Source organism: Tauraco erythrolophus, chromosome 23 (genome assembly GCF_009769465.1).
Source record: "Tauraco erythrolophus isolate bTauEry1 chromosome 23, bTauEry1.pri, whole genome shotgun sequence".
In the NCBI taxonomy this organism is placed as follows: Eukaryota; Metazoa; Chordata; class Aves; order Musophagiformes; family Musophagidae; genus Tauraco; species Tauraco erythrolophus.
Window position 1 is genome coordinate 1,700,008 of NC_141487.1, and position 19,909 is coordinate 1,719,916.

General features: G+C 44.3%; 1 protein-coding gene across 3 annotated transcripts in view; it reads left to right on the top strand.

The window, feature by feature from the left end:
- The window catches only part of SPEN (spen family transcriptional repressor), a 66,464-nt gene that overhangs the window by 33,926 nt on the left and 12,629 nt on the right, over positions 1 to 19,909 (top strand). For 2 of the 3 annotated variants that reach the window (XM_086625466.1, XM_086625467.1), the window contains exons 4-10: positions 9,368 to 9,528; positions 10,720 to 10,920; positions 11,764 to 11,915; positions 14,025 to 14,150; positions 14,695 to 14,808; positions 16,003 to 16,116; positions 17,978 to 18,078. In XM_086625466.1, coding sequence (XP_086481592.1) covers positions 9,368 to 9,528; positions 10,720 to 10,920; positions 11,764 to 11,915; positions 14,025 to 14,150; positions 14,695 to 14,808; positions 16,003 to 16,116; positions 17,978 to 18,078 — 969 coding nt within the window. The remainder of the gene's footprint in view (positions 1 to 9,367; positions 9,529 to 10,719; positions 10,921 to 11,763; positions 11,916 to 14,024; positions 14,151 to 14,694; positions 14,809 to 16,002; positions 16,117 to 17,977; positions 18,079 to 19,909) is intronic. The other variant, XM_086625468.1, reaches the window with a different exon arrangement.

Genomic DNA, 19,909 nt, shown 5'->3' on the forward strand with positions numbered 1-19,909 from the left:
GCCGTAAATGGAATTTCTATACTGAGCGTCGCGTGTTCCCGGTTTTACTTAAGAGGCATTGTTTATCAGCTGCGTGCCTTGGCACGCCTTTCCTTGCAACTCCCATCCGAAGAACAATTCCATTTGTTTACAAGAGAGGATGCACCGTTTCAAACCTGCTCCGAACCGGGGAGTTTCACCAAACGGCGTTTTTGTAGAACCCTAAAAACCGGTGATTGATGATCTCGCCCATCTTTTGGCAAGGCAGAGCACGAGGTTAGGGGCTTGCTGCCCGCGCAGGCAGGGAGAGCGGCCGGGGGAGCCCGAGGTAAGCAGCAGCCAAGGGTGGAGTTTGGTTGGGACACATGTGGGACCAGCTGGCCGACAAACAAGAGCTGTCAGAGACGTAGGGCATAAAAATAGTGCTGTTGTGTTTTTTTTTTTCCTTGTTGTTGTTTTGGGTTTTTTTTTTTTTTAAGGCAAGGTGTGATATTTTTCTAAAACGGGAAGACAGAATTAATTCTGCCATGATCTAGCAGCAGTTTGATGTTAAAAACCACATTTCTACCTCTGCAAGACTGAAATAACCTGGAGGTGAATCAGGGCTGGTGCTTTTTTGTTTGGATGAAAAAGGCTTTTCTGCTGAAAAATGTCCAGTGCTCAACGTGATGTCAATATACTTAAGGCCAAATGCTTTTAAAATTTTATTAAGAAGTGTTTATTCCCAGAAAATCATTTGACAGTGCTTTTAAGGCAAAAGAAGTTGCTTCTTACTCCTCAAGTAAGCGTGTAGTAACATACTTGGACGCAGCAGTGGTTGCATTTTAAATGGTGTTTCACTCTCCTGGCTTATAGACAGTACTTGGAGTAAGGTTGTGGGGTTTTTTTTAAAGGTGCTTAGTAGATCCCCTCACAAAAGCAGTGCAGTTGTTGTTTAGGAATCTACCTTTACATGTTGCTTTCTTGGTATTTTGAAAAGATTTGGCCTCCCATGAGCCAGGAGATCAAGTTCCTCAGCCTGCTCCCTCGGTGATTCATTGAATGACCTTGGGCAAAGCCCTTGTCCTCTTCCAGCCTTATTTTTCCATCTGCAGTGCAGAGATGATGAAAAAAAAAGCTTTCATACGCTCTGAGGTGACAGTTGCAAAATATTAATTCAGATCGTCTGCGGATAGCTGGCGAAAGCTGTTTACTTTACCAGTATTACACTAATTTTGGCCAAAGGGTTGAAAGCAATTTTTCTTTTGGCCCGAACAAGCCGTTCCTCCGCTGTAGTGGTGAACTCTGCCCCGCCGTTTTCTTTTACAAGCTGATGCCATCATGGGCTTATCGGTGCCGGCAGCCTTGAGCAGCAGCTCTTCTGCAGTCGGCTCCCGTCGACGCTTGAAATAATTTGGCTGGAGCCTGGCGCGGTCGGAGGAGGTGGGAGTTTGGGGTGGCTGCAAGAGGGACTTCTCACAGGGACTGGTTCTTGAGCTGGGGCTTCCCTCGATGAGGGTAACGTTAAAAACCAGAAGCTCTTTGGGCTCGCACGTTCTCACACCCACCCTCTTGCTTCCCTCTTTGCATCGGTGGAAGTTTAATTGTGGGAAAGCTACTCTGAAGAGCTGGCTTTGTGCTTCACCCTCAAGGCCTCGATGACTTTAATCTTTCCCAGCGTAGAGCTCCGTCACCGTGGCCATTTGCTGAGAAAGCATTTCCTCCGGCTTCCTGGAGTTTCCTTTTCGAGCGTGAACGGTCCCACCGTTCCCCGGGAGCATCCCTGTTTCGACAGAGCAGTGGCTGGGGAGGTAGGCAACTCCAGCTGCCCCCAAGTTCAACACCAAACCAGTCCATGGCCGAGTTTGCAGCCAGCACAAGGAGCAGAAGGCCTGAGTAGTGTCTTCTCAGCAGTAGTACGCTGTTGCGGTTGCTGAGTCAGCTGTTTGCTACGTAGATAAGCTGATGTGTTTGTAACCAAGATGGTTTGTTGTTTTTTGTTAAGGTGCTTTTTTTTTTCCCCCCTAGGTTAGTGTTTTTTATTCTTGGCTGTACGAAGTTCAAGCCTGAGGACAGAGGGACGTAGGTCAAGGAGTGAGGTGGTAACACCGACTGTGGGTTGGGCACAGTCTCCATCAACCAGATAGAAATTAATAGAAACATGCATATTTTTAGCCATTGTAATGGATTCTTTAGTTGCAGGGAAGAATTAAAAGGAGCCCACGGCTGTCTCAGAATTCTCAGAGCTTGTGGTTCCGGGAGCTGGAGTCGTCCTTCTTCCTTCTGAACGACATCTTCCTCTTTTCCGCGATTTGTTTCAGCCTGTTGTTTCGCATCGAAGTTCAGGTGTCTGTTAGACATGATGATAAAGTGATTAAATATATTAATATGGCCTGTCACGGAAATTAAAATGTGACATTGATAAGCCAGTCACTTGACTTGGGGTAAATATATGGTAAATCCTATCTGGAGACTGTCTCTTAAAAAATTTACTGGTCAAAGACTGAAAAAAATTCCGCAAACAGCCAGTGTTACTTGTCTGCCTAAAAGACACCGAGCTGTCCTGGTTGTGCTGCTTTCCCATGGCCTTTAAACATCATTTAATTTCATTTCTTCCGATTTACGTCCCAGCCCAGCAGTCGCCTTTCTGGGTGTGGTAAGACAGAAAAAGTTAAGGGAAAAAGGATGTTCTAATTCCACTTGTCTGCAGTATTTAATGATCTACCTTCAGAGCATTAAATGATTTTTTCTTCAATCTGTTGTGTGCTTTTTGTGGCTGTTTTCCACTTACATGCAGTAGAACTTTTTTCCCCCCTCCCTCGGTAGATTGGTTTATCATAGCTGTGTGGTTAAATGCTTCGGAGGCTGCGTGTGTGACGTACACAAACCAAAGTTCTTTGGGTGGCGAGTTCGCGGCGGCATGAAAGAGTGCCAAGAATGTCACGCAGTCGCATCCCGGCATGCTTTTCACCACGAGCTCCGATGGTGCCGGAGGCCGGGGTGATGGGCACGAAGTAATTACACTGAGAGAATATTAGGCGTAGCTCTCCGCTCCCTGCCTGTCTTTCTCCACCCTTTCAGACTCCCCTTCTAGACTCGTTTAAAATGTGAAGCGTCGTTACGAAATGGAGGAGCAGAGCAGGGTTCAGTGAAGCTCTTCGTGGTCCGTGTGTGGGCTGAGCCCCTTGCGCCGCTCACCTGTAGTCTGCGAAACATGGCAACGACTCGTTCCCTCTTGATCTCTTCCTGCAAACAAACTCGAGATGTTTGCCTGGGATTGCTGATCTCTTTCACTTCAGGTTCAACAACTCCTTTTAGCTAGGAAAAAAAAAAATTCTATTTATTTCCGCAGATCTGAGAGATGATTGTGTTTTTTTCCCTTACAAATACGCTGATGTGAACTGGGATTGTGCAGGACACGTCGCGTGTACAAAACAACTACCTGCTGCTCACCTGCATATTTAGGTCAGCTTTGGAATCGGCTCCGAAAACACTAACCCTCTGCCCAGACCTCTTGAATTTTCCTCATGGTTATTCCTCCTGGAATGTGGCAGAACATCCGTCTGGATCGTTGGAGTAACCCGGTGTTTTCCGAGTTTTGTGGGAATGGGTTACTCACTGGTTTTATTACGCTACGTGTAATTTGATGTGTGTTTTGTTGCGTGTTTTGGTTTTTTACTTGCACATGTGTAGAGAAGGGGGGAGTTTCTAGTTAAATGCGTTTTCAGGTCCATGTAGTATTTAGCAGTAGGACAGAAATAGCAGCCTGTAATAGACCTGTGCATATGATATTTCAATATATCATTTTTCATCCAGAAGAGAAGTCAGAGTGTTCCACAGGCAAAGATCCTGTAATCTCTCTAGCTAGAATGGAACATGATGCATTTTTCCAGGTTTGTCTACTAGTGTCATTTTTTTTTGCTGGTTGTTGGCCGGCAACGATCGGGTCTTTATAAACCATTTTTTCCCAAAAATCACATTGGTGCATTCAGGATGCTTTGACCAATTTTCTGGTGCTCTTTCCCCAGGTCTGAGAAATCTGAGTGGCGATTTTGTTTCCGCTGCCTGTTGCCGGGGCTTGTGTCTTCTGGATAGAGCTGATCATGGAGTGCTGTCACGAGCTGCCTTTTGCAGCTGGTGTTTTTTTGCCTCGAGATCAGCAACCATAACTTAACTTGGATCTGGGAAGGGAGGGATGAGAAAAAAAGGGTTCTTGTTGCTTCCGTTCCGAGATGACTGTGCGTTAACTTTGGATTTCCTGACCTGACTTGGGAATCTGCTGCTGACATCAGCCATGAGAATAACCTGCCGTCAGCTGGGACTTGTGCTGCGGGAGGTTGTCCTGTGTTATTGTCCTGGATAGATCTTTCTAGGAGATAATCTTTACTTGGAAATTATTTTGACAGGGTATTGAATCATAGCTGATCTAGGCAGAGTTCCTGATTTTGCTTAATTTTGGCAGGAAAAAAACCCCATAATCGCTCTGCATATTTCTGTGAAAGGAATCCTGGATCATTTATCAGTTCTGGTTAAACAGTTTTTGAAGGCAGCTATTAAAAAAAAAAAAAAAAAAAACAACCCATTTTTACTTTTTTCCCTGCTGAAATTTGGCACGTGTTCCCTTGAAGAATGGAACGGATTTCAACTGATTTTAGGTGACTTGGTTTTTAACTCGCTCCGACAATCAGAGGCTGGTTTTTTAAAAAAAAAAACCCTGAAGTTTGGCAGCGCGTCGCCCGCAGCGCGTGTTAAATGCTTCTTTCTGCTTTATTTTCCACGAAGGCCGTGGTGTTTCCTGCCTGCCGTAACGAGGGTGGCCACCAGCCTTGCGGCTGACTCACCGTTCTCAAATGAATTCGCAGAAGTGACGATGGTCCCACGTTTGAAAATTGCAAAAAAGGGTAGGGCAGGTTGGGAGATCCCTTGATTCAGCACAGCTGCCATTGACAGAAAGCAGCAGGTATCCTGTTCCATCGACGGTTTGGAGTCTCTCTTTTATCTCCTTTTTTGCTGGGAACAAAGAGAACGGCTCACTTTGTGTTCTTCACTCAAGCGCTTTCATTTTTCATCCATAAACGGAGCGTTAACTTCGTAGTTGCTAGAACTGCAAGATGCAGTTGCTTGGAAAGGAGATATTTGGGTGGAAATGAGGACTGGTTGTATAGGATGCACGCCCCAGGATTTGAAATGTTGGTTTTGCAGTTAAAAGTGAGAAAAGGAAAGTGATGTGTGCTAAATTAGCTGCAGCACGCTGAAACCAGGCGTATTTGGGGCTTGTTTTTGTGAGCTGAACCCCACTGCTGGATTCTGACACATGGAGTCTTGGAGACTCAGCCCATACAGATAAAACTTCAAAAAAATGGATTATGAATAGATTTTATCTTGATTAATAAAACAGATACATAGATAAATACTGTGAGTAAGAACACATGCATCCTTATGTACTTGCAGGCAATTACAGAAGGCAGATTAGTACTTTAAAAGGGCTTGTAAACTACACGTGTAGTAAACTGCGTGTGTCAGAGAAGGATTTCATGTCCACTTTAACAAAGTAAGAACGATCTCCTTCATAGCTCAGGTTTTGTATCTGATTTTGCCGAGTAAAAATCAAAAATCTCTATTCTACGTCGCTATAATGCCATGATAAAAGCTGGAGCGAAGATTTTAGAAGCTGAAGAGCATCTGAAATCCTTCCTGGTCAAAACTTGACGTTCTTCATAAATGAGCTTGTGTCAGGAGGCGAAGTGGGCGATCGACCCAAGAGGCGACGGAAGCTCTGTATCCCCAGGTCCCCAGCACAAGGCTCCCTCTCCGCGCACCGCGAGTGTTGTGACAGCTCGGGAGATGAGTTCTGCTGCGTGCTGGCATTCCGCTCCGCCGAGTTTACATGGATGTTGAAGAGCAGGTTTTCCCGCCTTGGGAAAAGGCGGCGTGCCAGAGCGCGCTCTGCTTCTGGAAAAAATCATGGCAGGTTCAGTACTGAGAGCGGAAGCACAAAATGGAAGTTCCAAAGCCGTTTTCTTCCTGCTGTTTTGGCCTGCTCCAAGACCTATGGATTGCTTGAAATACTTCCAAGAAGGACATTATCAGAGCTGTGGTTTTAACCTGTCCGTTATCTTCCCAGGTTAAAGTTTCCCTTTTTTTTCTAAAATTAATTTTGCCAGAAGAATTTTTAATAACTTCTTTTCCGCGAGTTGGCAAAGGATGGTTGTTTTCAAAATTACTCCCAGGGAAAAGAAGAGCCATATTCTCATTTTAATATTCCGGGAATGTATCCTCGTGCAGCTAATGTGCTTTAGTTCGGGATATTTTTGAATCTGGGGCGGCTGAAAAGGAGAGTTCTGTTTTTCTGCTTGAGACTACGGATAATTCACTGTCAGATGCTCTATTTTGATCCTGCTGTGTGCTGGAACTGGATGACGCAGCAGCTATAATTAACTCTTCCATCATTCTCCTATTCACAGAACATAAAACCTTTGACTGACTTTTGAGTTATTATAGCCACGTTTCTTCAGTTGGAAAAGGGATGAGGCTTTCCCTAAAGAAAGGGGAATTGTTCTTGCTACCGTTTTTTTTTTCCTTTCTAAAAAAAGAGTCAGGAAATAACGATTTTTTTTCCTGGAATGTCTCAGAAAGTCTTACTTTGCTTAGAGAGACGTATCCCTAAAACTCCCTCGGGAAGTGGAAACGATCAGCGTGATCCTTGTTTCCCAAAGTTGCGTGGAATTCAAACTCTTCTTGTAGAATTTATCACCGTGTTAGACTGTTGTTTCATCGCTTGGATGTCTTACCCCAGAGATGATCTTTTTTTTTTTTCCAAGTAGAATGCTGTCATTTTAACAGTATGTTCTGTATTTTAAACTTCCTCATTAAAAAAAAAAAAAAAAAGCTAAAAATAGCGAGTTCCCATTTTAAAGCACTGCTTGAAGAGAAAGTTAGTGCTCCTTACTTAAAGACACAATCTTAGCAAAGTAGAATATTTAAAATGCTTTACGAAGTACATAGTTGATCGTAATACTGAGCATCAAGACGTGAGAAGGGAAAGTAAAAATAGGGATGGGGCAGAGACTTGCTGCAGCCCTAAAATCTTATTTTAGCCTTCCCGGAGGGAATGGTAAACCACACGGCACTGCTGTCAGCTTGGAAATTCTTTTCAGTTTCCCTCCACACATGTTCTCTGACTATATTCTTGTATTAAATAAAGTTTCTCTATTCTTTGCCGATTTATAGGCGATGGCTGATGTTAACCCTTGAGACTACTGAAGGCCTGTTCGTGTGGGGCTGAGTTTGTCCTCCTTTTCCCAAAATGCTGTAGAGAAGAACTTCTATTTAATGAGGATTTGAGGTGTTCTGGCATCGCCAGAGTTGGCAGAAGGGTAGGAGGCAGAGGGAAAGGGATAAATGGGCAAAAGATGAAGAACGAATTGCAGCATTCTTCACTTTCAGCAATTAAATAGTTTCTTAACGAAGACGTCGTGAAAGCAGGCTGCCTAAATGCAGGTGAGGCAAAGGCAGTTGATGAATTTAGAAGAAAAACGAGGCTGTGAATGGGCATCTTGGTGGTAGGAAATTCAGAGGTGAGCAACACAGAGGCTGTAGATCGGAAGGAAAAACGCTTTTGTATCTGAAATTACAGGTTGGGTGGTGCAGGGCGGCTGCTCCCGCGTGAGCGTGTAGCAGAACCCGCCTGGAAGAGGAGGGCAGGAGGAAGGACTCGTCTTGTCACTCCTTTTCTGGCATGGCTTTATTTTCTCTCCTTTCCCAAAGCGACGCTGAACTTTCTCCTCCTGGGGACGGAGGAGGAGGAGGAGGAGGAGGAAAGTGTGTGGGAAAAGCACCAACGTGTGAAGCGGCTTCATGTCAGCTGGATGGGGAGGGTTGTAATGAGAGGGTGAGAGTGGGAGGAGAGTTTCTCATGTTTATTATTACTTCCGCGTTTTTGACCTTTTTCGTTTTGTTTTGGTCTGGTGTGTTTTTATATCCTGCTTCGATTGTTTGTAAGTACTTTGGGACAGAGATTGCCTTCCTCTTCTGCGCCTCCAAATATAATGGGGACAGAGCCCAAGGGCTTTTAGTTATGTGCCACAGCGCTCATTACACCAAGATATTCAGAAAGAAAACCAGTTTTCGAGAACGTTTTAAGAAAAATTACTCTCTCGCTGCCTCCCCGGCGTTATATAAACTGTACACCAGTAAAAAGGGAGCATAGTAGAAAAGGTCACCAAATCAAATCCTGAAAATGATTAGAAGCCTGAAATGGTTTCCCCCAGAAAAGAATAGGAAACGTTAAGTGGTTTAATGTAAAGAGAGTATATAAGAAACCTATGAAATAATTGAAGATAAGAAAAAGATGAACTTGATTGTTTTTTCTGATCCGATGTGGAGAGGAACATAAAAATTCCATCAAAAGCAGCGAATTTAAAAGCGGTGGGGTTATTTTTGTACGTGGCACGTCTCTTCCCCTCCGGCCTCCGAGGTAAAATTCCAGCAGAATTTTTTAGAAGGCTGCTCATGTAATGGAGAATGAGAGTCTCCAGGGTTATGTCAGACAAAATTATTTTTAGCGATGTTATAAGCCCTCGTGCCTCAGGGAAGAAATCAGCCACTGAAGAAGATGACGTGTCCCCACTGGGTGAGCTTTAATAACATTTTTCTCTGCATTTCTGACTCTCCTGTGAGGCGTCTCAGCGATCTGCGCCACAGACTCGATCGACTCCCTGCGTGATCTAATATGCAAATCCCGTTCTGCCGTAATTATTGTTTAGCAGAGCTGTTCTCGGGTCTGAATTCTTCATGCCCTGAAGTTGGCTGTTGAGGCTGAGCTTGGAAACAGCGTTTACAGGAGCGTGCGTTTCCTGGGTTCTTCTTGAGCGAAACCTGCCGTGGTTTTCTCCCACGAGGTTTTCCTGTCGTCAGAGGTACGGATCTTTTTTAAAAGATGTGTGGGAGGCGATAAGGAGAACTCTAAGGTCGACTCTTGGATCGACAGCAGCGCCTGAGAGCACGATAATATTTCTTTTTTGTACGTGAGAGCGCTGGGAGGGATTCGTAGGCTTCGGCAGCCCTGCGTACCCTCTCCGTGTTTCCCTTCCCACACAGCTCCTGAGCTGATCCAACATTGTATTAACGCTTAATTAGATCTCCGCCGTCGTCACGGAGCGTAACAGGATCTATCTGACGTTTTACCCGTATTCCTCTCCCTGACTTGTCTCCTTCATAGAAGAATAGTTGTAGAATGTCTGTCTATAAATTCCTGTGTATAACCTGGGCTGCGTGACAGTTACTGGATTTTCTGCCTGTAGACCAGCAAAAACCTTGACATTTTGCTTTTTAAATACAATACCCCATGTCCTCTCGTCGCTTCGCGTCTCCGTCCGCTCACCTGTCGTTTCCCTTGTGCCATTCGTAGCAGCGACTCCAGCAGCAGCTCGAGCGACGAGTCGCCAGCGCGGTCGGTGCAGTCGACAGCCGTCCCAGCACCCGCGTCCCAGCTGCTTCCGTCTCTGGAGAAGGATGAACCTCGGAAAAGTTTCGGGATCAAGGTTCAAAATCTTCCAGTGCGCTCAACAGGTAAATTCACCTGGGAAGATGAAATAAGGGGGGAGGAAAAGGAATAAGAAGCAGGTTAGGGACTGGTTAAATCATCTGTATTGTGTGTTTGACACAGCAGCCATGTGCTGCCTCCAAGGACGGGACCCTCGGTTCTTGTGCGCCGATGGGAAAATTGCTTCATTAGTGGCCATCTGTGAGAAATCCTGCAGGTCCCAGGCTCGAGTCCCTGGGCTTGGGCAGCTACAGCTACCAGAGCTGGTGCTTTGAAACAGTAATGTGGGTTTCCCTGGGGAAAAACCTAAAGCAGCTCAAATTTTTCACTTGAAACTTGGACCATTTGTTCTCACTCTGCTTCAGTTTCCTTTTTAATACAAAAACTTGAGGGTTTTCTGTCGCGGCGTTGAGTGCTGTGGAACACCCGTGAGCATATTCGTAATGGCATTGGATATTGCACGGTAAATAATGCAAGAAACCGCTCAGGGGGGAGCGCAGGTGATCGCTCTCTGTTCCCCGTGCTGGCTGCGGGAGAGATCCCACGGAAACAAAAGAACGTGAGGTTGTTTGGAAAACAATTGTAACATAATTCCTGGATACAAAGGCACTGGTGGAATTAAAATAATAGATAGTAACTTTGTGAGCAGCGTACCTGGCAACGTTCATATTCTTTCTGTAGGTTTTATTGCCGTAACGTTCCTTGAAGTGACGTGCCACCGAGGTAAACACCCCACAGATCCCGGGCAGATTGTGTGGGCGTGAGCCAGATTTTGCACAATCTGACGAATCTGCCTCGTTACCTTGCTGAATTTCGTCCCCATTCCAGGTGCCTCGTCCCAGCTTTGGAAAGCTGCTCTGTGCAGTATCCGTGTGGGATTATTAATGGAGAAACACTGTTTATTTCTTCTTCATCTTGAGCGAGATGTCTCTTAGAAGTGATAACCGTACGCTGCCAGCTTTGGCGGTGTAAAACCCTGCGTGTGTAGTTTCTTGGGTTTAAAAACCAAGACAAAGAGAAGGGTCAGGCAGAAGCTTTTGACGTGGGCAAAGTTAACCCCCAGAATTAAAAAGGCACTTCTGTCAGCACTGAGACTCGGGTTAAACTGGATGAAGTCGCGTTTCAGAAGGACGACCAGATTTCTTACGTCTTTTACGGTGCTACTAAATTGGTAAGAAATACGTTTTGATAGTACTAATGTTTATTTGTTGCTTTAGACACAAGCCTTAAAGATGGACTTTTCCACGAATTCAAGAAGTATGGAAAGGTGACGTCGGTGCAGATTCACGGGGCTTCTGAGGAACGGTATGGACTGGTGTTCTTCCGACAGCAGGAGGACCAGGAAAAAGCACTAAATGCCTCAAAAGGAAAACTTTTCTTTGGCATGCAGATTGAAGTCACGGCCTGGATAGGACCAGGTAAGCTCCATGCCCTTCTTGCACTGGACACGAGCTGTTGTAAAGAGGCAGCACAGGAGTAGGAAATGTTAAAACTGCCTTTTTGCAGAAATACATTTTAAAGAAAATGGGAAATACACCAGAATAAATTCTGGAGCAAGAAGAATAGATGCTCTTAGGTCAAACAGGGAGAGTTCAAGTCTTAAACCTCAGAGAAGGAAACCTGCCATCCTCTTGAGCAGCGGGATCTGCTGGCTGCTGGAAGAAACAATCTCATCTCCCATGTTTTAGTGGAGCAGAAGCTGGTGGGTGGTGTAAGGATAGCACTGAGTCCTCACAGGCTTGTTTTTTCTGCTTTTAATTAAAACAGCTAACGCTGGCTGCATTCTTGAGGCTAAGGCAGCATAGCCGGAACGGCTGGCCAGTGAAAGCTATACATTAAGCACGGGGTTAAGTTTTCAGTCTGCACTTCAATTGCTTGTTTAAAAATTGATTCGTGAAAACAAACTTCTTCCTCGTGCTGTTCCCCAAGTATGGCAAAGCCTTATTTGAATTCATGCAGTAATACTTGTTCAAAGAGTCAGCTTCTAGAGAAGCAGTGAGAGAATGCAGCTGCCTTTCACCTGAGGATGCTCAAATTCCTCAGCACGCACCCTGTGCTGCCATGCACAGATTTTGAATTGCACGTAAATAACAATTGGCAAGTGTAGTGCTGTGTATTTTTGTCAGAAGACATTGATTGCTCTCGTTTTGATCATATCTGCTCGTCAGGAAGTAGACTTGGACAAACAAATCAACGTGAACCCAACCCATGTGAAAAACACCTCTGTGCCTTACAAATTTCTTGCTCTCTTTTGCTTCTAGAAACAGAAAGCGAGAATGAATTTCGTCCTTTGGATGAAAGGATAGATGAGTTTCACCCGAAAGCGACAAGAACCCTCTTCATTGGCAACCTGGAGAAAACTACCACCTACCACGACCTCCGCAACATATTTCAGCGCTTTGGTGGGATAGTGGTATGTGAATTCCCTGTGCTGTGTCGGGTCTCGTTGCCTGTTATTTCTGTACAGACCTGTAAAACACTACGAGCGGTGGTAAATCATCATGTCAGAGCTTGTGCAGAAAAGCCTAACTAGGTGGTTGAGGTGTGAGTAATTCCTGGGGTTATGTTCATGTTGAATCAGTCCAACTCTTGGAAGTCTCAGGTCCCTGTTGATTTCTGAAGCAAAGGATTTAGTTGCCACGTGTGGAAGTAGCCATCGGCTCTCACAGTTCTTGCCCTGACAATGGGGCAGAAGAGACGCGGAGCAGTGATGACACGTGTGAGATTTGGGTTTTCAGCTGAACGAGGGCGAGCAGCCATCAGCCCCTCTCCTGTCCTCTCCTCATGCTGCTTTCTATCAAATCGTATCAATATTGCATTGAAGAGAAATTTTCCGGAAAAGTAACTACCCACGGTCAGTTTAATTAACCAAATCCAAGCTTCAGCACTGATGGTTTGGTTTATACGCTCGCTGTACAATATTTTGGTAGCTGTGGCTGCTTAGCAGCATGCTGTGCCTTATTCATTCTGCTCTGAAATATTTTTGTAAGCGTTGAGGTATCGGTCACACGTACCACAAACCCAGTATGTGCCTCCCCCAAAAGAAGGGAAGGTGTTCTTCCGTATATGATGTGGACAATTATAAAATGTACATTTTATGTTGTCTGGCAGCTCCTGTGCATCCAGCCTCCGCCGTATCCTTGACATCAATGCTTACGAATTCCCGCTGTGGCTTAAACCCTTTTCTGATAAAGATGCTTATCAGTAGTAGTGCACTGTCTTGTAAATTGGCTTTTCTGTGAAATACTGCTGTCCTGTCAGCGTTATTAATCGGTCAGAACTGGGCAGTGGTGCTTCCCCGCACGATTTCCATGAAAGCTTACAAGATCAGGTGCAAAAGGGACCATCTTTCTAACCTTTCGGGTGGATAATGAGCAAAATAATGATATTTTATTTGCCTGTCAGAAGGAATTGCTTGCCCAGGGTGAGCGGTCAAGTAGAATTTGCCACGGTTGCAACAGTGGTACTTCGGACTCTTGGAAGTGGAGTTCTCTTGTTAGTGTTCCACTTAAATCATTAGGCCAGGGCTGTAGAAGTCTAATAGTTGTGTAAATCTCCTTGTTTACTTCTGTTTTCCCAGATAAAGAGCTCTTGGGTGAGACCGTATCAAACTGCTGCCTTGTCCCTAAATTTATTAACCATGAAATTAGTCCGTCCTGGACGTGGGAACGTTTGTGCTTAAATGGGCGCGCTGGCGCCGGCACAGAGGCAACTCGTGCTACTTAAATCAAACCAAACACTCCACCTTCTATTTTCAGATCGGAATGAATCAGAATATCATGAGTTTGTTCAGAGGTACAGTTTGCCAGTGCTAGTGCTGAGCTTGAATGTTAACCAAATGTCAACTCCAAGCTTACTTTTTTTTTTTTTTAAATTGATTAAAATCAGCCTTTTTTAGGCTTTTGTAGCTTTTCTCGTGACTTCGCTTACTTTTGGTTTGGGATCAGATAGCAGCGGTGAAAGAAGCTGAGGATCTTTTTTGCCTTTGTCGGTGCCAAGTTGGTTTGAGAGCCGAGTCCAGCATCACTTTCTGTTTCTAGGAGCAGGATGGATCGTGTTTATTTGGAAAAGAAGCCCCGCGTGCCTCTTGGCTCGGAATTGAGGCTCGGAGCAGGTTGTTTTCTCTCGAGCCTTTGCGAGGGAAAATTAATCCGTGTTTCTTTGATTCTGACTTGTCTCTTCTTGACATACTGTTAACAAACGAAAGCTGCTGTTTGTTGATCAGGTCAGGCTTAACTTGTGCGGGGATGAATTTTAAATCTGCGTGACGAAGAGCTTTCCCTGCCTCAGTAAGGGTTTCCTTCGGCCGTTGAACGAGATGTACAGCAGAACAGTGATGTTTTTGACCGCCTACTATTGTTCAAATCTCTCTCTGAAGAAAATATTAATTAAAGAGTGCTTGCTGTGCCATGTGTGTCTCTCAAAAAAAAAGTCCACTTAGATCTAATTGACCCTGTTGAATGTCCTTTTCGTCCTGTTGCTGACTTGATTGTTTCGGTTTGTTTTGTTTTTCTTTGCTCAGGACATCGACATTAAGAAAGTGAACGGTGTTCCTCAGTATGCATTCCTGCAGTACTGTGATATTGCAAGCGTGTGTAAAGCAATTAAGAAGATGGATGGGGAATATCTTGGAAATAACCGGCTCAAGGTAAAGAAACCCTCACGTGGACCATATCCTTCTTGTCACCTTCCGTTTACGGCATCATAGGATGTTTTGCAGCAGCAGAGTTGGTGGAAGTAAGATGTTTTTTTAATGCGTAGGTCAGATTAGAGCGTGATGCTTTCAACCACCACCATAACTGGGATTAATTTTGCTGACTGTCTCAGCAAGGAGCCCCAGGATTGAGTAGAGTTGGAGACTGACATTCCCTCGCCTTGAAGGTCCGTGTCTGGCGAGACTGTGCTGGGAAGCTGCACCAGTACCAAAGATAAACAGAGGCTGTCAGTCCCCAGAGCTGTCAACGTGTCACTTTTCAGAAGCATCCAAAATGCTGAAGAAAGGCATGTTGTCAAACACTGTATTTGTTTAAGCATGCAGAATTATTTCCATTAATTGCTGTTTGAGTTTTGTCTTGCACCTGCGCGAGATGCTAATTTTAGAAAACCCATGCAAATGACTGACTTTCTTCCGATGACTCTTTCATTGGCGCTTGTGAATTGTACTGATGGAAGTTTTGCCCTTTTGTGTTCAGCTGGGTTTTGGAAAGAGCATGCCTACAAACTGCGTGTGGTTAGATGGTCTTTCTACAAACGTTACGGATCAGTATTTAACTCGACATTTCTGCCGATACGGGCCTGTGGTGAAGGTAGGTGGGAGGTTTTGGTGTGTGGTTTGAAGTTGTTACTGTCTTCCTTTCTTCCCATCCTGTCCTTTCAACCCCCACTGTCCAGGGCTTTATAGCTCAGGTAGAGAAATTCTCTCTGGGGTGTAATTTGGCTCTCAGGGCTCTGTAGCTTTGCATCCCGGTGATCCGATAGAGCGGTCGCTTCCGGTGTTTCGGAAACAAAACGAACGAACAAAAAAATACTTCAAATGAGCCGAGATAACGAATATTGGAAACCATTTGTTGCTCTTGTGCAGTACAGTCTCACCCCAACAAAATTTCTGTAGAAGGCTGACGTCAGAGGAACAGCGGTCTAATTACGGAGTTACGCTCGTGCGTGCTAATTACGGAATTAGACATAGCTGTAATTTTTAGACCAAAAATATGACTTTTTAAAAGCAGATAGGACAGTCACAGTGGCAAAAGCCCGTGAAAGAAGAGAGAAAGTCAAACGATGGTGCAACATGCCCGTATCTCACGGTGGGAGCGCGTTACCTGTCCCGCTGTGGGTCGGTGCTGGAGATTTATGCACATGCTTCAACTTAAGCGTGTGAGTTGTCCCACGTACTTCTGTTGGACATGGATGTGCTTAACTTCAAGCAACGTGTGTAAATCTTTGCAGGATCAGGGTCGTGCCTCCTTAAAGGATTTTTGTGGGCTTGTGTTGCAGCTTTGACATTCTTTCTTGTCTCGAATATTAAGTTTACGTTGCTAAAGAAGCTAATATTTGGAAATTTGGAATATTTTAGCAACTGACAAGTGGTACTGCAGACTGTGATAACAAAAACTATTTCCATTTTGGGATTAAACGTTCCCTTTACCCTTTTTCCCCCCTAAAACACATTGGAGATTTTTCCAAAAAAAAACCACCCTAAAAGTGAACAAAGAGAAACGACAAAACTCAGTCACTGAAGGAAAAAAAAAAGTAAAATACAGAAAAACAAAATAAAGGCATAATATACCTCAAGCCACAATATCCACAATTCAAAGCAGTCCCGTGTCCTTTTATTGTCTCTTCATTACAATATGCCTCATCAGAAAAGCCTGGAAATTTAGCTTGCTAAAAATTATTTTCTTACTGGTATCCTCATGACTTAGGATTTTGTTGGGACTGACATTAAGTCCTGTGGATGAGGCTCTTATTTGGTTTTTGTTTTGTTTTTTTGTTTTTTACAGGTGGTGTTTGACCGCTTAAAAGGCATGGCCCTGGTTCTCTACAATGAGATTGAATATGCACAAGCAGCTGTAAAAGAGACCAAGGGGAGGAAAATCGGTGGGAATAAAATTAAGGTGTGCAGAATGACCTCCAAAACAAAAACAAAAACAAAAAAAAGAGAGAAACAAATTGTATTTAGGCCTTACCCCTTAAACACTGGCATTTGCAGACTGCCAGTCGAAAGGAATACTTAGCGGGACGTATACGTCCCAGATATCAAAGGCTTAAACTATTTTTTTATACTCGGCTTATCAAGATGTTAGGGTGTCTTGAACTGTTACTTACCAAGCCTTTTCCAGTATTCTGCTGTTTGTTTCACTGAACTTGTCTCTCTTAAGCTCCTGAGTGTCGGTGTCCGTGTTACTACCTCATTTTCCCAAATCCAAGGCAAACTTTTTGTCCGTTCTCGTGTTAGAAAAGCGAAACCTGAGGGTGTGAGTTCCTCCTTCCTGTACTCTCAAGAGGAATGTAGATGTTTAACGGGTTTATACAAAGTCTGATAAACTCCTGCTGCTCATCTGTCGAGCAGAGGGTAGAATTTGGTCTTCCACCTACCCCTTTTCAACAGTTTAGTTTATTCACTTGATGAAATACTAAAATACAAGTGAGGCTGCAATTTTTTTTTTCCTGTTCGACATGAAAAATGTGGTTTAGGTTGATGTCCTTTCAGCTTCTCTTGACCTGGCCGGGGCGATCTGCGGTGGGTTGCGTGGCGTAGTAGTGGGGTACAGCAACCCAAGCACACCATCCGCTCTTGCAATGGCAGCTTCTTCCATGTAACAGATTTTAAAGATTAAAAAAAAAAAAAAATTAAAAACACTCCTTAAAAAAATAGATAGAAAGTATTTTTTTCCTGGAGCAACACTTAACATTTATGGGGATGTCTTGGATTTGGGTGAATGTGGTAATACCTGTTACGACTGTCCCATCAGTTCCACTCAGTGGGGGCGTGAGGTGTCAGCCAACCCTCTGAATTATCTTCCTCCTCCTCCTCTTCTCTCCTCTCCTAAAGAGTGGGTAATGATTTCAAGTGTGATCTCTCACCTGGTGTTATTAACCTAGCAACTCCGCACCCGTCGGGGTTAGGAGTTGGATAAACGGTAGTTTCCAAGCGTGGTGGTTGGACACAAATAGCCTTTTTACGCACTAAAATGCGCGGTCGCTTACGAGTTTTGTATCTTGTGTTTGTGGGTCTCGCTACTCAGCAACCTTGGAATAAGCAGCACCCCTAATTCCTGTATGTCTGTGCTCCACTGCTGTGGTTATACAGATATTTAGGCTGATTTTTTTGAAAAAGAAGGAACTAGAATGTTTAAAAAAATCACCCTAAGTGGAATACATGTTGTTCAATCCATTCTAGTCCTTAATTTTTTGCATCAGCTGTGCCATTAGCTTCTTAATATTGTCACCTTTAGCTAGAAAACATCGACTCTTCGAGTAGTTTGAACAGGGAGCTGCAATTCGGGAGGTTTGGTTCCTTTCCCGTCCCTGCTCTCGCCTCGCTGTATAACCTCGGGCAAGTAACGTGGAGTCTGAAAGAGATTAATAATACTGACCCGCTTTGGCGCCGCGTTGAGACAAAAAGGAGCTGTAACTGGGAGTCGTAGTATTAAAACCATCAACACCACAATAATAACGTGTGTTTTTCCTGTTGGTTTACTGAACAGAAGCCTCTGGTCTGGCAGCTACAACAACACACCCCAGTAAGGAGGTAGTTACATCACTCCACGCAGCTACACCGAGTTAGGAGAGAAAGGGCTTTGCTCCTGGGGGTGCGTAGGGCTGGTCCTGAGAAGCGTTGGACAGTTTTTTGTTAAATATCACCATCCCCATTTTCAGTCCTGCTCCTGTCTTCGAACTCTGCAGCAGGCAGTGAAATGTTGTCCAAATGGGATGTTTCTCTCGCTGAACGTGATTTATCCTTTATTTTTTCAGGTGGACTTTGCGAATCGAGAAAGTCAGTTGGCGTTTTATCATTCCATGGAGAAAACGGGTCAAGATATCAGAGACTTTTATGAAATGCTGGCAGAAAGAAGGTATGTGTCTCAGTATCTTTATTAGTCTTTTACTTTTCCAGCGTCGTCATAAGTGCAGTAGAACTTTCTTCAGGCCATAATTATTAACCAAACACTTGGGTTTGTTCCTCTCAACTTTACTTTTCTTTTGAAAGTTTTATTAACAACATTTTAGCGTGTTTTTGATGTCTTACCTTTTCAGTTATTTTATTTTTAATCAAATTTTGGCGTTGCAGATTAAAGCAGACAGGATATCACACATCTGAAGTGCAGTCGGTTACTGAAATCCGTACTTAGGTGGAGGTTTGGACTATCTGCGTGATCTATATATTTAGTATCCGGTTACTGTGGTGGGTCACTGGGACACAGTTGTGAGTCATTCATCAGTGCTTAGGAATGCAGAGTGTATTGTATCTGTAATGCCTTCCTGTGCCCTCAAGAGAAACGTAGATGTTGTAACAGGTTTATACATAGTCTGATAAACTCCTGCTGCTCGTCTGTCGAGCAGAGGGTAGAATTTGGTCTTCCACCTACCCCTTTTCAACAGTTTAGTTTATTCACTTGATAAAATACTAAAATACAAATGAGTCTGCAATTTTTCTTTTCTTGTTTGACATGAAAAATGTGGTTTAGGTTGATGTCCTTCTGCGGCATCTGTCACGACGGTGTCTGTTCACTTTGCACGTGCAGCAAAGGCTCATGTTCCCCCTGCCTGGCCACTTATCTCTGCAGACCCCGGCTGAGAGCAGCCTGGCACAGAAGCACTCCTCATTTTGTGCTTCCAGAGGGTAAAGAAACATCTGTGGTTTTATTACTGATGACTATGGTGAAGGCTTTTTGCGTGGGTGCATTTTTATTACCTTCAGAGGCTGCCTTAATTGTTAAGGCTCTGGTTTCCCCATGAATAAGCCCAGCGTGACACTGATTGTACCTGTGTGCTGGATGAATTCGGTGTGTTTTTTGCAGCAAAATAGATGGGTTGAACATAAATGCAAAACTGACAGATTTAGAAGCGAGAAGGGTTTGGAAATTGGCTATCAGGATTTGCATAAAGGAAATAAACGTGTGCGTTCCCCAGTCCTTGCCAGATGTTGTGATGTGCCAGCAAGCAGTCGGTAATAATTTCCTCGGAACTACACCAAATTGAGAGGAGAGAAGTGCATTATCGAGTGTCTTAACGCACGGGAGTCAGCTGGGCTTGTCTTTGCCGTGAAATAATTCTGAGTAGAACACTGATTTCTGGAACAGCGTGATGCTCGGGTACACATTAGTCTTGTTTTTCCTTTTCTGTCATTATGCTCACACAGTCGTTACGAGATGCTTAGGAATAATGAATCACGGAGTGATTGAGTGAGCTCTGCAGTGAGGCTTGTAATTCTGCATCTTCTGGTCCTCCTCCGAGCTCCTCCTGGCGTTTCGCGGGCCCTTGCAGCGATGCCGAGATCTGCGGGTTCTCTTAGGTTGTCATTGTAGCCAGTCTAAACAGGGCACAAAGGAAAAAAACCCAAACAAAACTCATGATTAATTTTTTGAACTTCAGCTGGCTTTCACAACGTCCCACTTCACTTGCAGAATGAGGTTTTCGTCTTCCATCTTGTGTTTCTTTGCCTTGTTCTCCAGTTTTGTGCATTTCTTAAAGGTGGGAGCTGTCAGCTTGAAACAGAAAACATAAACTGTGAAGCCAAACAAACGTGTGTGAAACAGAGTGTGCAAAACACTCCTAATGGTGGAGAATTGGAGCATCAGCTCTGTGCCACCCCTCTGCCAAAGAGGTGTGTTCGGTGGTACAAACGGCTTATTTTGGCCTTTTGGAGGTGTTGAGATAATGACACTAATTGCCTGACTTATTTTG